The 18,812-nt window shown below is 46.3% G+C and overlaps 2 protein-coding genes across 2 annotated transcripts in view; both read right to left on the reverse strand.

The window, feature by feature from the left end:
* The window catches only part of LOC119405138 (U2 small nuclear ribonucleoprotein A'), a 456,304-nt gene that overhangs the window by 82,463 nt on the left and 355,029 nt on the right, over positions 1 to 18,812 (reverse strand). The gene's annotated exons all lie outside the window — the stretch shown is intronic.
* LOC125759826 (uncharacterized) lies at positions 7,776 to 8,621 on the reverse strand. Its single transcript, XM_049419225.1, has 2 exons — positions 8,254 to 8,621; positions 7,776 to 8,191 (listed from the first exon to the last, which is right to left on the reverse strand). The coding sequence occupies exons 1-2, from the start codon at positions 8,532 to 8,534 to the stop codon at positions 8,101 to 8,103; spliced, it is 372 nt and encodes a 123-aa protein (XP_049275182.1). The 5' UTR covers positions 8,535 to 8,621; the 3' UTR covers positions 7,776 to 8,100.

Raw genomic sequence — 18,812 nt, forward strand, 5'->3', positions numbered from 1 at the left:
GCCGAAACTGTCCATATAATTGCGATCGCAATAAGACAAATATCTTGTATCGGGTGCTGCCGCGGTGAGACGACCTCGATGATAGAAAATTTTGTTTTCACTTTCGGTGGAAGTCTACTCAAAATGAAGTTCATATCGTACACTGTCTACAATAACTTACATACACAACTTATAACTGAGTACTCTTTCCTTCCTCTCTTCATTGTGCTGGAATCGAATGGAGTAACAACAACGTTTAAGTAGACTGTTTTCTTTTGCCTTGAAGATGATTAGAATATAAAAGAGTATCGGATGACTAGAACCATTTTAAACAATAATGAGCCGTGCAATGAAGCGCTAATGTTTTTAAATAGCTTCTCACCAGGCCACATAGCAAATTTTAGTTAGACGCTGGTAGCTGTTTGCCGTATGAACAGCATCATGCCTCAAGAATTTTTCAAATCGGTTCAATACGAGCTGAGAAAAACAACATGTGTAGCGGCACAAGACCATGATGCGAGGAGGCGAGCTTGACACCCTTGCCACTCGCCCCGTGTAGCATTCGCAAGCCAGATCCCTTCCCTGCCCTCTTCGGCATCGGAGCCGTAGGGCCACATGACGCATACGCATCAACACGTCATGCACATGCAAGGCCACGTGCGCCTGGCGTGCCCGAGCATGGAGGAAGGAGTGCTAATGAGAGGCCCTGACGTCACATTCGTGAAGCCTCCACATCGCAAACACTCGCATCGTCTTCTAGCGAAGGAGCAGCTAAACATTGCGCGATTTCTGTCGCGTCGTCTGCAAGCGCATGCGCGCATCGAGCGAGTCGCGAAACGTTTGCAATCTATTTTTTTCGCCTTACAAGCGGCGCCGTCGATACACGCATTCTGCTCTGTCTGTGTGTTCCTTCGGAAAGCTACGCAATGCCCAGCTGTTGCGTATACCCGGTGGAAATCGCGTGCACTGCGGAAAGTACTGTGTGTCGCTTTTCACGTGTACGTAGTACGTTCGCTTCATTGCTGATCACTAATGCATGGTATTTGCATGCGAAGCTCTTGGATGTGCGCTCAGTTGCTTCTTACTCATTGTGTCAACTCAGAACACACGTGAAGTTTTGTTTGTGGCGTCTGACGCGTCGTGCATAGCATGAGCCGAAGGCACTATATCGCGTTTTTAGAGGCTGTGTTGTTCATACGGAAGGGCAATAAAATTTTGTTGTTATCGTACTACGTGATGTATGTATTGTGCGGTGTGCGCTTGCTGCGTGCTAGTAGTTGTGTGCGCACTAGATTTACACATTTTTCGTGCACGATCGCGTATACAATATACATGTGTCCTCTTTTCGACGTGAAGTTACATCTACTAGGTTGACATTGCGCCAAAGAGCTACTACGCTCACTCCATATATACGAGCAAAGAAGCGCTAATCGCCCAATAATTCGGGAAATCGGGCTACGAGAAAGCTAAAGAAACACCTAACGCCCAACATAACGCGTAATTCGCTGTCAGGTGAGTTCAAATACGATGATGCAGCGACTGAATGTTTTAACAGCGAAGCTGTTTAGCAAATCGTTCCTTGTCCGGTGAAGCAAAAAGCTATCATCATCATCATCATCATCATCATAAACGGGAATGCGCCACAGAAATTGGGTAAATCCCACTACTTATCATCATAAACGGGTATATCCCACAAAGATCGGGTAAATCCCACTACTCACCACTGGTACACCAAAAAAGTTACACCATTTCCCGCTAAAGGGGACCATGAGGCGATGCGAAGCCGGAGCACTTGCACGATCGCGTTCCGTTGGCGTTCTTCGGGCATGCTACCGACCTCGCGTCGTGGAACGCGAAGAGGAACGCTACGCGCTTCTTGTCTTCCCTCTAGCCTAGAGCACTGCACGGGCCCGGGCCGGCCCGAAAGCCCGGGTCGGGCCGTCCGAAGCGTTTTCCGGCGGGCCTGGGCTGGGCTTGGGCTTGAAAGTTCGGGCCTGGGCCGGGCCCGGGCTTGAGGATGCGGGCCGGGCCGGACCCGCTCATTAAAAGGTGTAAGTCGGGCCTTCGAGCACACGCGAATGTTATGCATTCCATGGTCTAAGGTATACTGTGCCAAGCTGAAGTGACACGTATATATATATATATATATATATATATATATATATATATATATATATATATATATATATATATATTAACAGCACTAACAATGGGCCAGATCACGGTTGTTCCCATGGGAGGCATAAAGATTTCGGTCTTTTATTCGAGGTTGACACATACGATACATTTCATTTGTATTCCTTGGTATTGCTTGCCAAAACCGGGATATGATTACGAGGCTTGCCGTAGTGGCACCGGATCAATTTCGACCACCTCGAGTTCTCTAACGTGCATCTAAAGATAAGTATATACACGGGTGTTCTTGCATTTCGCCCCCACCAAATTGCGGCCGCCGTGGCCGCGGGAATCGCACCCGCGTCCTGGGACTTAACAGCGAAACAGCTTAACCGCTGCGCTATCACCGTGGCCAAAGCAACATTTCGATGCATGTACACACCGGATTTTCAGTCCGATCGCCCGCTACAAAGCGCACGGCATCATTAATAATCATCATCAACAACTAATATCCTCTAGTGGGCCCGGGTCGGGCCCGGTCATGAACAAGCGCGCCCTGAGGGGCGATCGGAGATCTGTTCGTTCCGCTTGTTCGTTCTCCTGGGGGAGAACAAGCGCGCTGATTAGAGAGTTTTAGCAAGTTACGGAAATACGGTACGCAAATACGGTAAGGCAGTACGGTAGCGTTCCTCCTTTCCCGCTGGTTGTGCTTTTGCCGCTCCCCGTTCCAGTGACAATGCGTACCCCAAACGACAGGTGTCTCGTTAACAATGCGTGGGCTGGCGAGCAACAATACGCCGTGACAACCCCACAGTAAATTTTGAAAAAGCTTTTGTGGTGTTGGGGTGCCTTCCCGGCAAAAGGTCGACGACCTGGAAAGGAGGAGCGGTACCGTCCTACGGTAGCGTATTTGCGTACCGTATTTCCGTAGCTTGCTAAAACTCTCTATTGGCTGAAGCCGGACAACTCACGCCATTCTAAGGGGCGTGGCCATTTCTTTTTTTTCCTTGATGTTTTCTTTTTTGGTGACGTCATGCCGCGTCATAACGAGCATGTCGTCTGCTAAAAGTGAACGGAGAGCGAGCCCGTTCGCTCGCGTTCTCTCGAGCGAACAATGGCGTCGCACGGCATGTATTTCGAGTGATGCGGCGGTTGCGGCTGCCGCAACAGCTGATTTTGAGAAAATTGCGCTTGCAACGGTGCTTCCTTGCTACGTTGGCGTTTCTCGAAGCAGATGCAGAATGGTAGGAGGTGCGAAATGCATTTGAAGAGATGAGCGAGTGTGAATTCCGGCGTCGCTTTCGTTTCTCGAAACGTACTGTACCTTGGTTGTGCGACGATCTCGGCCCCGTCATCGGGTGCGAACGAACCAGTGGGATTTAAACAGAGCGGAAGGCGTTGTGCGCGCTGAGATTTTTGCGATCGGATGCTTCCAGCGAGCTGTCGGCTGCGAGGAATTCAGCGGCCTGTCGCAGTCGTCCGTCAGGAACACGCCATTACTGTCGTTCGCGGGCAAAAAACGGTGGGTGGCCTTTTCCGGAGACCACAGACGCGAAGAGCGAACAAAGGCGGCGTTCGCGCGGCTCGGGCAGATTCACGCGTTGTGGTCGGGTGCGTGGATGGTACGCTCATCGCAATCCCGAAGCCCCATGGCCTGAGCTCCGCGGACACGACGCATTATATGTCGGGGAAGGGACTCTACGCATTCAACACCACGATCGTGAGTATTATTCATGCATTGTATGCGTAGCGAATTGTTTCATTTATATCGCTTAAACTTTCCGCTTTACTGAGGCTGTTGCAACTGAGTATAAGTGGGAGCGGTATTTTCGATCTATCCAGAACGGGAATTGGTTCGTTTCAGGGCACTTCGCTTAGGATAAGCGATGAAATCATGTGACGCGGAGTACACTTTGGTTCAGCGGCCTGCACAGTGCATAATATTACCGTTGCTCGTTCGCCATGTGTACCCGAAGCTTGATTCTCGATTTGTATTTGTTGAGATTAGCGCTCCCAGAATGTGCCGTAGTATGTCCTAATTGTTCATTGTCGTGATGGACGTTACATGGATCAATACATGGATGGATGAATAAACTTTATTTCGGTCCCTCGGAACGCGCCCTAGCATGTACATTAAATACGCATTGTTTCATAACCCTTTTTTCAGTCGAAGTTTTCGTGTTGTAGATATTTTGTGATACATTGCCTTAAACATACAGCAGTAATTTGGTTAAAAGGCTTTGGTGGCTGAAAGATGGGTTGTTCCAAGCAGTAAACATGCAGACTACCCTTTGACACTGCATTGTCCTCGTGTTAGAACTTATGGTGCAAGTCCTACCCTGTCGATGATTTGTCCATAGCTATGTTTCAACAGTCAGTAACAGTGAAGACAGATGTAGTTACATTAACATAATACCCAACATTGTACCCAAGGTCATTTATGGGTACAATTTTGACTGAATTGAATTCTGCAGACATGTGATGCCGACCTCTGGATGTCAGTCCATGTTTCCTGGGGTCATGTCATGTCTAGTGGGTATGGCGGGGGAGCCCTCTCCATCAGCACCTGGAAGCAAAACTTCGGCTTGCTTGGTAAGTGCTGTCAATGCTTGCTACATTCAAGACGTTATCACTACAGCTGTCATGCCGACCTCGTGCAGGAGACTCCAGCTATACATTAGAACCGTGGTTCCTGACACCAGTGCCCGGACGACCAGCTCGTGGCACCCCTGATAACCACTACAACAAGGCCCACACCGCCATGCGCAATGTTGTGGAGTGGTGCATCGCTGTAAGCTTGTGCACAGCTGCTCAAGCATCATTGCTGCTTGTGCAGCTCTGCACGACATTGCGTTGGCGGCACATGAGCCTGTTCTCGAAGGAAACGATGACGATGCTGACTGCTGCCAGCAGCAGCTGAGCTACCACCACAACGGGAGCCAGCAGCAGCGCAACCGTGTAGTGAACCTGTTTCGAGAACCACAGGGCCTGCATGCTTGAGCACCTGCGCAGAGTACGCCGCCGCCTGCAACGACCTCGGCAGCATTGCGTGGTGCGTGTTTGTCTTTGTTCATTGTGTTTGTCACTGTGTTTTTTTTTACTACACTTCAAATGTTTGCTACACATATCAACGAAACAGCGTTCTCCTATCAATGAATAACCCCCTTGAATAGGTTGGCAAAAAATGTGAAGCTCACCCTGACTCACTCGTGAAATATATTTTGCTCTTGGGGCTCACTCAAACTCAAGACTCACCAAAATTTTCCTCAAGCGGATTCACTCGGACTCAGGCTCACTAAAATGTTTTCACCCGGACTCGAACTCACCAATGTATTACTCACTTGGACTCACAGCTCGATCTGAATCTGAGTGAGTCGACTCATGAGTAATTTTGCCGACCTATGCCCCCTTGTCACACAACGCCATGCTGATGAAATGCTTCGACCAGGTTGTAAAATATGGCGCTTCACACTAAGCACAAGTGAGAGCTCAACTGTGAATGGCACATGGTGCCATTCACAGCCAAAGTGGTAACCGAAAAAGGCTGTTTGAATCAGGACAGCAAGATGCGGTAGCTTTAGTGCAACAAGAATCGTGCTTGTAAATGAAGTGAACAACAAGGGTGGTGTCAGAATTGAAATTTTATTACAAGTATCACGAGCAATGCACATAAAAAGCAAAATAAATAAATATCCTTTAAATTTAATGCCAAGGAAAAGAATATAAAAGTAGCTTCCTTTTATAATATACAAATGGAGTTATTACAAAGTGCCTGCTGCTCCTCTGCAACAACACACGCGTCTCGCAGCACGAAAGTCATTGTATTACATGAAACAAGGCACAGTCGAACCGGTATTAATTGAACTCGCTAAAAAATGCAAGTTGTTGGGTTGCTGATATGTCTTCCTCTATTATTGATTTCTGTTTGTACCCAATCCTGTTATCTAAACACTTCTAAGCAACAGAACACGTATTCGTCAACTATTTTTTGGTCTTGCAATATTTCAAAATTGTTGTGCAACCTAGACCTTTCACAAACGCTTTTCTTTTTTTCTAGGATGTGTAAAATCGATAGAAAACGTACAGTGTGCCACAATATTCTACACGTATACACTATAAACATAAGGATACACTACAGTGCACTATGTGCACATACTACAAAATTGCTCAATGCATGACTTTGTATAATGAGATTTTAAAAAATGACATGGCAAAACATGATTTATAAATGAAACCACACTGTGCTATGCACATGTACTACAAAACTGCTGAATGCATCACCTCGCACAACGAGATTAAAAAGAAATGACATCGTAGGACACGATTTACCATTGATCTACACTTTACTATGTACAATGAAACAGCACATCAGTGCTTCTGATATGCAGAAAAAGAAAATTAACTGAAAGAAAATTGCAGGGCACCATTGAAGCAAACCAGCGTATCATAGCTCGTGATGTGAACAAAAATAAATCTACATATATGTACAACTAGTCTTTACAAATCACTGTGCAGGTGCCTTCCGCTGCAATGAGGGCCCGGGCGAGGGTACCAACGCCTTGCAATTTGTGGACCGCGTCACCGAGAAGTTGAACCTGGCGCAGCTTTCCAATGATGCCTGGCCCTGCCGCCTGGTGTTTGCGGCTAGTAACTCCAGCGCCTCGGCCTGCCGGTTGCCCCCATCTCGCAGCTGCGGCATGAGCTGGAAACCAAGAAATGTGTTGCCATTATCATCTATAAATTTCCTGCTACCGACTCTTCGCTGGAAGCTTCTGTTCGTGAAGAGTTTCAGTGTGTGCAACAATTTCCTCTCTGTTGAAAATCCACTGACCCAACGGCATCCATGAATGGTGCTTGGTTCACCGCACAACCAACACACTTCGTTTGGACAGACCAAAGCGGTGCCGGAATTCATTTTCGCTCATCTCATCAAACGCATCTCACGCCTCTAACCACCTCTGCATGAGAAGCAACCAAACAGCCCTTTTCAGGGCTACACAATCGTTTGCCCGGCTTTAACGCGATGACTGACACAATCTCCTTCCGAAACCCTAGCTGCTGCAGTATGCAAAACATACAGCAAGCAGGTGTAACACAGGTGCAAACATGTGCATTTGTGTATGATGGCTATGTGAAAAAGTTATATAACGACCTTGCTTTTTGAACAGTATATTTAGCAATAGCATATTTTCAGTTTCACTTTTGAAGCAATTGACAAAATAGAGAAACATTTCAAGATGTTGAACATTTTTGCAATGCTACCTTTTTGCTACATCTGCAAGGCAGGACACCTGTTATTCCATCTGACAGTTATGCATACAACTAGCTCCTGCAACCGTTTGCCAAATTTTTTTTGTGCAGCCTTTTGTCTTTATGCCCACAGATGTCATCTCTTCACAAACATATGCCTGCACGCATGAGCATCACCTGTGAGCATGTAACACCATCTACAGTTAATCAAAAACATCAGCGAAACTTACGAGTTGGGGCACGGGAAAGATCCTGGGCCACATCCTCTTCAGCCACACCAGTAGCAGCTGGAGCAGGGCTCACCTGTTATAGTAAGAAGTTTCTTGATTGACACACTGAGTGCAATAAGAAGTATGGAGTGGAAGTGGACAATACCAATGTTTTTTAGAATGTTTCAACAGCGGCATGCTATGACACACAGACTACGGAGAGAGGGGTGGAGGGAGGCAAGCCTACTGGCTACGCACCTCACTCGACTCGAGGGTCTGAGAAATGGGTTGGAACACGTAGGGTGCTCTAGTGACCTTCGAAATATAGTTCGCGGCTGTTCTTTCGTCATCACCGCAAATGTGGCTGTTTCGCATTCTGTTCTGGGCGGCGCAACGTGTTAGCACCTCAGCTAACACGGCGGCCGGGTGATCCACTCGATATTGTTTGAAAAAGTAAAACTAACAGCGCGTAATGGCTCGAAGCAAACGAGCCCACTTGTTCGCAGCATACAAGTAACAATGATATTCTAAGCCAGTGCTTACCGATTCAGACCACCCGAACTATGGGCCTCGCACACTCGTCCCTGTCAAGCACGACGCGGCCGCGGTAATCCGAAATCTGGCCGCCTCGGGTGCTGCTGTAAAGCACAAGCGGGACGTGTAAGATGACCGACCACAATACAATTGTGCTCGCACTCACCTCTGCTGCCCTCGGAGTTTGGCAAGACCCTGCTGCGAATAGTAGCGCTCATTCCTCCATCGGGCCTGCCACTGGGCCCTGGTGTTACGCGCAGGGACTTCTTCGTTCAAAAGCGCTACTAGCTCCTGCCACATGTCGTCCCGGTCCTCCCTCGTGAACGACGGCTCCAGCGGGCACGACAGCCTCGCGATCTGTGGGTGCTCTTTCACAAAAGCCAGCAGAAGCTCCTTTTGACGATCCGACACCCGAGAACCAACGCAGACGTTGCGATCGGACGACATTTTGAAACTACGTCAGCCGCTACTTTTCTCTTTTTTTTTTTTTTCGCGTGCGCGACACCATCTAGCGACGACGTCAAAAAAAACTAACATTATTAAATATCATCACTCAAAGCTGTTGCTGTTTGAAAGAGTGTTTGAGCTTGAGAAGCAAAAACAATAATTTTCTGTAAAGTAATTATATTTATTAAAAGGCGAGAAACGCTTCACGGTCCCTGTGCCGACGTCACAGGATGCGCGTCTACTTCCGGAAAGCTATCCGCTTCACGATTGGCTGTTCTCTTCCTCTCGGCGGTTCTAGGCGGGAGAGCTGCGCCTCCTCTCACTTCTGTGACGTAGGCACCGCAGAACGAACGCGGAACGAACAGATCTCCGATCGCCCCTCTGGATTAGTTTAGTAAAGAACGCCCGGGCCCGGGCCGGGCCCGCGCTTGGAACGACGGGAACGGGCCGGGCTCGGGCTAGGTACGGTCAAGTACGCCCGGGCCCGGGCCGGGCTCGGGCTGGGTTCGGTCATGTACGCCCGGGCAGGGCCCGCACTCGGAACCACGGGCCCGGGCTGGGCTCGGGCTTCATAAAGCGGGCCCGGACCGGGCCCGGGCCGTAAAATCCGGCCCGTGCAGTGCTCTACCTAGCCTGGCCGTTAATTCTCACAGGGCGAGCGGGGAACGCGGACGGCAGGCGTGCGAGAGGGGGGCAGCGTAGGAGAGGAGAGAGAGGGGGAGGAAACGCGCATGCGCTGGTGCTCATCGCGGCGTGTCGCAGGAAAGAATTTAGGCATGTCTAGCCCGCGTTTCAGAGAAAGAGTGGAGAGGGAAAGTGGAGAAAGGAAAGGGGAGAGGGAGGGGAGAGGAGAGGTGGAGAGGGGAGGGGAGAGGGGTAGGGGGTAGGGGAGAGGTTGAGTGGAGAGGGTATGCGCTTGCGCAGTAAGGGTGGTCACGCCGCACACCACCGGATTGAACTCCGCCATAAGATACTTCGCATCTAAAATGAAGAAGGCAACAGTTAGCCCAACAAATGGCTGCAAAATGACGGCGGCGAGCCGAAGACCCCCAGTTTGTACAACGAGAGAATACTAGGGAACGAGAAGGGCAACGGCGGCTGCGAGAATACCCCAAAGCGATGAAAGGCCCACGCCAACAACGACGTGCCCGTAGACCTATGAGAAGCGCGAACGCTTGGTTTCTGTGCCAGGTTCTGTCTCTGCAGTTTGGACATCCGTGTCGTGTCTGTGACTGTCTGTGGTTTAACTCGAACCTGTGCGCGCTGAGAATCAACGTAGAAAAAAACTAGAATTACCTAGCTAAAGCCTAGCAACGGTCCAAAAGCAACCTAGAAACAACCAGATTAGTCTTCAGAATCGTCCAATTTGGTATTTCAAACTTTGCGCGGCTTAGTGCAAGCTTCGCCATTTTTTTTAATGCGGCACGTACCGGTATTTTCTTCAGTGTTGCACAAAAACGCTCCACGAAGAATTTTAGCGCGGAGCGCTCGGGCCTGCCACGCACGAACAGCCTGGTAAACGTCTGCTTGCAGCATTTTACTACATGCAAACCGCACAGTACCCGCTAAGTTTATGCCGGGATCACAAATATGCGCAGAAGCGAACCAGCGCGGAGAGGATGCCGCGGGGCGTCTGCTGTTTTGTTTGCCTCCTACCGGTTTGTTTGCCCCATAAATTCAACGCCACTTCCGCCACACATTTCGCGATGCATTGGGATACGATAGGGCCTCTACTGAGTTTTCCTTCCTCCATGTGCCTGAGGGCCGAGCCAGCCCGAGCATGCGAGCGACGTTGTGTCGGCGTTCTCTGTGGTGTGCTGCCTGTTTCGGCGGGACGGGCGTTGAAGCTGCGACATTTATACGGTAACGAGACTAGCGGTATCAAGAGCCAGTGCCGCATGAACGTTTAGGTAGACGCAGCAGGTTAAGTGAGCCTAATAAGCGCTGGAACGGGGTTTGGAAATTAAACAGTTTCGTTGTGAGGCCTGGCGTCTGCTCGATGCGCAAACAGCGAGAACAAGAACGCATGTGAAACAAAGGCAGATTAGTCCCGCATCTCGCGGTGATTCGCAGTGAAAAAAAAAAACACGCACACATTTCGTGATTGTCTTATTATTTCTGTCAAACTTAATTCATCTATTCAAGCAACAAATTACACAAGCTACACAGGTCGCGTAAAATAGTTATTGCAGTGTCACGCGCTACTGTGGGCGACGTCAGAGCACAGATGTCTACGTAGAGGAGCCACGTCAAAGTACTGACAACTGCGTAGTGCCTTTCTTTGTTTTACGTCATCCCCTCCTTCTTTGGGCGTGCGCCAGCGAGACGAAGGGCCAGCGGCGTTCAGCTTGAAATTTCACCCATTTCCGCAGTGTGTAGCGTTGCAAATTTTAGCTGACGTGATCGTGAACGCCCAGTGTATGCATTGCGCTCGTCAGCTCAAAATTTTCAGACCTGGTGAGGGGCCTTTTTGTAACTTATGTTGACAGGGTGTTCGACTTGTTGACGGATAGAGAAATATGTTAAACAAAGCGCATAAATGCGCTGGTATGCTTTGAAAAAGTCAAAGCATATATTTTGCTTTATGGCACATTATGCACAATGGGGGAATGTTGATCGACAGCCTTCTGCCTAGGGACGTGCGATTAGTGAATTTTGGAGCCGAATCAAATACGAATCGGAGAGTAATTATGCTGAATCGAATACGAATACTAACCCGATAATATTCGAATAGTTTTCGAATAGGAAGACAACCATTTTCAAAACAGTCATAGAGCTCCACATTTTATTTGAAACAAATATTCACAAACGTTCTCCACAGAATGTTACGATTACTTTTAACCGACTCAAAATTATGAAAACTGAGGTAAACTCGTATACAGCAGCGACAAGAGTCTTCGAAATATTTTGTAACTGTAGGTGCAAATAAATTGATGACTGCAGTAATCAAGGTGATAGTCGGTCGCCTGCTTTTAATTAAAATTGAGACATAAAGACTAAACAATTTCGAACCAAACACCACGATTACAGCTAAACGTGTAATTAAACAGAACCTGTCATCACAACATGAGCCTCGGCACCAAAATCATGTAAACAGAGTTCAAAGCTAAAGAGCAATGCACGCGAACACTACACTTTCCTCTGTTATTCATGACGCTGAATGCAGCCTTCACTTATTACCAGACGAAGACAAGAACTGATTAATGCTATGCAGCTTCAGCATAATAAAAACTGCATAAGAGTGTAGTTTTCAAAAATATCGCCTTCATCTGGTAATAAATAGAGCTTGGGTAGACCGGTAAACGCTTGAGCAGCATGCAAATTGGTAATTTAGTGAATAAAAGAAGAAAAGCATCTTTAGTTCTTCCAAAGTGTCGTTCTTTATGGGTTCTCCGGTCGGTGCTGATTATTAAAAAACCATATGAAATATATTGGGTATTTCGAATATATAATATTTGATTCGAGTCCCGCATCGAAGAGAATGCTATTCGATTCGCTGTTAGGCTGCCCAAAGTGTCTGCTAACGTTCCTATTCAAAGGCAGCCTCCCGTATATGGGTCATTTCCGAACGGAATTTGGCGTCAGGATTCGGACAACACAGCAATACAAACACAAGGAGATGATATTGTTGTCCAGGTTCTCATTTAAGATAAAAAGATCGCTTTGATCACAGTTATGTCGGTGGCACTTGTCAGCGACTCGCGAAAGTGTTAAGTGAGCTGCTTCAGAAACTGTTCAGTAGGCTTCTTGATGCATAGTCTTTGGTTTACACGGCGAAAGCTGAATATGGACGACGATAAAAAAAGAGACAATCGCATACTACGAAATTAAGAATAATGGCAACGCTGCAAGTATATACCGGGAGAGGACTTAAAGTAAAATAAAGAAAGCAACAAAACGAAGAAGTTAATAAAAAATGTTAAGCAGTAAAAATTAATTGATGCGTGACGCAAAGAAAAATGACTGACTAACGTGGGCCGTGAGTGAGACTACCCAAAAGGTCGAGCTCCTTCTCTGAAAGAGCAATATCAGATTCACTGACGCGCATGCGTAGTTCACGCACCACTTCCGCTCTTTGATTCAGGTCGCAGGTGCGATCAGCTTCTATAGGTGTGTGAAGTCTGAAAGGGCTACCACACTGTTATATTGGTGATATATTTAGCCTAGAAACCGTACGGGCATTCGTACGGGCATTCTCTAATGAAATCATTGATTGTTATCAGTTCAGTTTATGGAAAGGCCGCTTTACTACCGATCCCTACGTATGAACAAAGGCAAACATTCGTGATGCGTCTATTCACAAGCAGTTCTTTTGCATTCCTTAGCATACGGGAAGTGCATCACATAATTTCATTACAGAAAGTTTCTCAGCGCGCACAGAACAAACAAGGACGTGTTTGTTGTGTGCGCGCTGAGAATGTTTTGGTAATGAATTCCCACCAACTCGCTCAGTTTTCTATACTTTTACATGTATGACGGCACGTTCCACAAACTATTTCGCAACTTCCCAGCAATGGTGCACGGGAAAACTGGATAAATAGTAATAAACGGAGTTACCAGTCCAAACCTAGATTTCGTGCTATGCCATTGAACTGGTCGTGGTCTTTTTGCCGCTCAAACCTTTGCAGCAGTGCTATCCCGCCGACAGTGCTCTGTGACAGCCTTGACTGTTATACCATTAAGTTCCGCATGTGGTGATTTATTATTTGGGGTCACTGCTCGCAGGAACATATTCACACGATCTTGCTGCATCGCCAAACCTGTGGAACTTCTGAAATCTTTGCTTCGAATCGTGTCGCAGCTTTTGCTTTTTTACGTGTTATCTGGCTCTTTAGACGACTACTTTCAGCACAATGTACCCAGCACTATTTCAATTGTTCAAGTGAATAATGGCCATAATACAGAGTGCTTAGGCATGCTATAGCTTACTTTATGCCAATCAATAAAAATAGAGAGAGAGAAAGAGAGATAATAAAACGAGAGAAACTCAGGAAGGTCAACCAGAATTGTAGCATCCGGTTTGCTACCCTACACTAAGGGCAGGGGGAAAGAGAAAGAAATGTATAAAGGAAAGTGCAGAGAAAAGCAGGCGCGCGAAAAAAAGGTGCAGAGCGGAAGTACTCTAGTGTGTTTAATAGGCTACTGCCATGAAAAATGTTCAGTGAGGCCTTAAATGATTTGTGGTGTGACGACAGTTCAGGTCGGCATTCTAGCACTCACTGTTTCGACCTGGGTCTGTCGTCTAGGCGGGCCAACGCAGCAGCTTGCGACAGCATAGAGATGATGTTCACTCCTCGTGAGTAACTTGAAAAAGACATATTGAACACGTGTGGCCTCTCTATCCAAGAATGTCATCATGAACGGAATTTTATAGCCGTATCGGTCTGACGAGTTCATCAGTCTACTGAGCTTGTACGAGTTCGCACGTTGTACTTGGAATTTGAAAGAGCGCGAAGGATGACGAATACACGAAGAAACAAACTTTATAGTTGTATCCAAAACAACGGCAGGAACTGGAATATGGAAGCTTGTGATGAAAAAATCCGTAAACAGGGGGTGGAGGCACGAGCACCCACCCTCTGTTTGCGGATTTTTTCATTTATAGTTGTATGTCGCTCTATATCGCTTTCCTCATTCGTCTGCCGCCTTTTGCTCTCTATACAATTCCAAGTATCTTGTCAGGCCTACAACCAAGACAACATAGAATGAGAAACGCATTTTAAAACAACCTCAACATTTATGAAGTGTTTCCCTATAGTGCAGCAAATAAACTTTGAGAAAACACAACAAGTGCAACCGTGGTTGAACTATCATGTGTATATACCGTTACCTTCTTTGTGCCAATGTTTTCATGGGAAGTGACCGTTTTCATAGGAGGTGCTTTTAACACAGCGCATAGTCCGGCAGCCCCACGGGGACATTCTGTAAACAGTGTACCGCAGCTCAAAATGACAATGTAAAGTGCGGGATTCAAGTCTTGTGCTCCGGCTTGACGTCAGAGATGCCCATGTTCCGGCCGGATTGTTATGAATGGGGTCTTTGTCTTTTCTTGGAATCGGGAGTGCCTCTAAGTGGCTGCAGACGTGCCCATCACGCACGTGCATTTATCGGTGAAAGGCTAAATTCTGTATCACTGACGTGAATGTACCTGTTTACCAACTGCGACCCTGCATGATTCATGAACTTTCTCTCATACTAGCTTATATGTTATTTCTGGATACCACTGACGGTAGTGAAAAACTTGCCTAGATAAGCGTATAAAACGTTTGGCTATGAACTCCTCTATTTAAGGCTATAGAAAGCGGGTGCGTATCTAAAGACTTTCTCTACAAAGTTATCAAAATAGAATCTTTCTACCAGTATAGGCTTTGTCGCTTATAGCGAATTGAAAAAAAAATTAGGAATGATAACACTCTGACCAATCTGACTTCTTCGTGTATTTTTTAACGTGTATTTTTTATAACATGCGTCACCAGGTCACTGGCACGTCAACACTAGTGTAATTACCTACTGCGACCAAAGGCTGCACTTTTCTTTGCCGAGACAATTAAATAATATGCAAAAAGAATATAACGTGAACTTACCCGTTCTAACTTTAAAGGATCTACGCCACATAGTTGCATGACTGTAAATACTTGTGGAAGAAGCTCCTCTTCTTTTCACGAGCCTTTTTCGTTATGCTTGTAGGGAATGTTCTCGTTGTATTATTGTTTATTCTTTTGACCATAACTGTTTGTGTTTACTATATATATATATATATCAATGCGTAACAGTGTCTTACTCATCTGATAAGTAGCTGCCCTCTGTATGAGGTGGCCAGGATCACCTCAAGTTCATAATTGCCGCTTTTATTGCGTGGTCATCTTGGAAACTAATTGCAAAATAAATTCAACTCAACTCAATTCCATCGACATTTCGATACGACCTCTTTCCGTTCAGCTACGTGCACCTCGAAACTCTCAGCAAAAGCCACCGCCTGTTTTTTCGCTCGGTTGGCAGCTTCTTTTCGCCGACTATGAGTGGGCCATTATGTACCCCGTCAGGGACATGCCTCAGCCTCCTTGTGGCGGCTCTCAGGATAGGTATTCATCATCAAGCATGTTCATTGCAGAATAAAAGCCTCTCTCAGTGACTCCCAGTTTGTCCTGGCTTCCGTGAGTGGATCCCATTTCATACTAGCGAGACTCTTAGTTTCATCTCCTTATCTATCTTCTATCCTTGGCACCGCTTCCCATCACTCGATACCTATTCCGTAGTTATGACTGGCCAACTTTTATCTGTCCTACGCGGTTTGTATAAAACTGTGAGTACGCTGATGGTCTGTAATTCTATAAATATTTTGCGTCTTCTTTCTTGTACGTTAGTACGATACCGGTATTTTGGTAGCTCAGTGGCGCATTAGTGGGATTAAAGCATTCTGTCTAGTGCCGGAGTTTCCTAAATATTCAATCCTCCCCTTCTGTCCGAAAATCGACTGTTACGCCTCGTTCTCCGGTTTCTTTTCAGCGGGGCATGACTCGTATGGCTTTTCTAATCTCAGCGAAAGTAATACCTGGACCTTCATTGTCCTGTTGGACTTTGATTTCAGTCCTTGTTGAATCACTTACCTGAGAATGGGTGTTACGCGTCGCGTTTGGCTTTTTTTACTAGGACCTTGAGAGGACTGTCGATTGATTTTTCCAGACATTCTCGTTATCACAAACACCATGCTCTTATAGACTATTTTACGGATGGGATTTGGTGCCGCCATTTCGGCTCTTAACCTCGCCATTTTGTATGTTGAACAATTCAGCAAACAGCGCTATGGGGGGCGTAAACACATGAAAACGGTTGAGTCGGAGCATTCGGCGTTTCCTGGACTTATCAGTTGACATCACGATGTACAAAAGTAAGAAAAACATTGGTTTAACAGCCCAAGATGGAGGCGCCGATATGTCTTACGTAAAACAGTCATAAATCAGTTCATCAAACTTGTAATTTCTGAAACCTCTTCAACAAATCTGCCCATTACCCTAACTCTGTCATTTTTAAAAAAAAAACGTTATATCAATATTCGAACTCATCGTTGGAGTTCGTCTGTTCATGAAAACAGCCTATATGTGAAACTTACTCGTGCGTTGCGGTTTCACTTCATAGATGCCGACGTTTAGCCATTACTTAGCCTTCGCCCCGCAGTCTTGAAAATTAAAAATTCTGGTTTACGTTCGTAATTCAGCCAAGTTTTACATACAATATTGAAAACTTCGTCCAAAGCATTGGTTTATTATTCATAATGCCATATCTTGAATTTAGAGGAAATCTTATCAGGCAGACAAAGAGCACACGTGACTTAATCGTAAAAAAGGTCTGGAACAAGACTAACGTATCATAAACTGAGATGCATGTCTACAACCTACAACAGTGCTTTTTGAGGATGACGGGCCTGTGTGAACGCCTTTGACTGTTATAGCGCCTCCCACACATACGTGTCAGCGTACTTCTTGCTCATTTGCTCCTTTCCTTCTCTCCTCTTTTTCTCATATTCCTATTCCCCTTTCTCATTGCTTCAGCACAGGGTAGCCAACTGGACATGCTTCTGGTTAACCTTCGTGCCTTTTGCCTTTTTTTGTTTCCTTCCTTCCTTCCTTCCTTCCTTCGAACTTTGTTGGCCGTTTCCATCGAAAGACGACCACCGCGGCTGATATAGAACACGCGTCTTTCGGGTCAGAAGCAGAGCACCGTAACCAGTGAGAAGCGCGGCGGCCGAACAATTTAATTCTAGCACATTCTCTACCCAATCACTGTAGCAGCGGCCAGCAAATTATTGCACAAGAACGCCGGTGACAATACTTTCACTGCCACCATAGTACATAATAATGGGCCTTAGACGGAATATTGAAATCAGTTGGGCTTAAGGGTACCCCCGAACGGTTTTTACAACTTTGCGCAAACGCACTGAGCCGGTTTTCCATGCCTTTCTGATTATAAGGACCATGATGTAAGCACTGCACGTAAAGAGCACATTTTGTGATAAAGTTTTAAATATGCGCATTGCTACAAACACTAGTAACAGTGCCACTTGAAATTTCAGGTGGCCCCACTCATAACACTTTCCACGGCTGAGTGACTTCACACAGGCGACAGATCTAATTGGCTGTCCCTCTCACATAACGGATCATTTTCCAACTTAACTGTGAACCAGTGTTGTTCGTAATTGATGGAAGTCTTCATAATGTGCTGTATTTTGAAAATGTGGGCAGGTTGCACTATAGAGGCGCAAGGTTGAATCCCAACGGAGCAGGTGGTCGCCTAGCTATTCCCGGCTTCGCTCAATCTCAGTTACGTTTAATTGGGTTTAATCAGCATAATTAGGCCACGCGAAGCTTAATTATCTCGGGTGGGCTTGGTTCAATCACACATAACCTAATATTGGTTTCATTAGATTTGGACTTAACACCAATTGGACATCATTGTGCTTAATTAGGCTCGACGTAGTAATTAGTATCTTCCTGATCTTGGCTTCACTAGCCGCACTGTAAATTCGACTTGGAGTGCTTGGATAAGTTGGGCTTAATTAGGTCTTGTTTAATTAAAATTAATTGCGCTCAGCTTAATTATGCCATGTCATGCTCAGCTATACCTAATTAGAGTTGGCTATGCTTACATTGGCTCAGCTTAGATAACCTAATTAGCCCCGCCACGGTGATCTAGTGGTTATCGTGCTCGGCTGCTGACCCGGAGGTCGCGGGATCGAATCCCGGCGGCCGCGGCGGCTGCATTTTCGATAGAGGCGAAAATGTTTGAGGCCCGTGTACTTAGATTTATGAGCACGTTAAAGAACCCCAGGGGGTCGAAATTTGCGGAGGCCTTCACTACGGCGTCCCACAATATCATATTGTGGTTTTGGGACGTTAACCCCAGATATTATTATTAGTTAACCTAATTAGGTTTAATTAGCATAATTGGGCCACATGAAACAAGTATCTCGGGTGGGTTTGGTTCGATCGCGCACAACCTAATTAGCTTTATTTAAGTATAGTCTCAATTAGCCCGTTTGTACCTAATTGGTCTTAATTACGTTTGATAAAGCACAATTCTGTTCGTAGTAATTAGTGTCTTCATGAGCTTGGCTTCACTAGCCTCATTGGGAATTCGACTTGGATTGCCGGCTTTCTGTAGCTCATACCCCTTTCTGATGGTAGTTTTCTGATGACGCGAACCGGCATAATGTAAAGCTTATCAACCCCGCTGTAAAAACCAGCCACGAGAAAAGAATGAATGCACGAGCAAAATTTTTGT

This window comes from Rhipicephalus sanguineus, chromosome 9 (genome assembly GCF_013339695.2).
Source record: "Rhipicephalus sanguineus isolate Rsan-2018 chromosome 9, BIME_Rsan_1.4, whole genome shotgun sequence".
NCBI classification, from domain to species: Eukaryota; Metazoa; Arthropoda; class Arachnida; order Ixodida; family Ixodidae; genus Rhipicephalus; species Rhipicephalus sanguineus.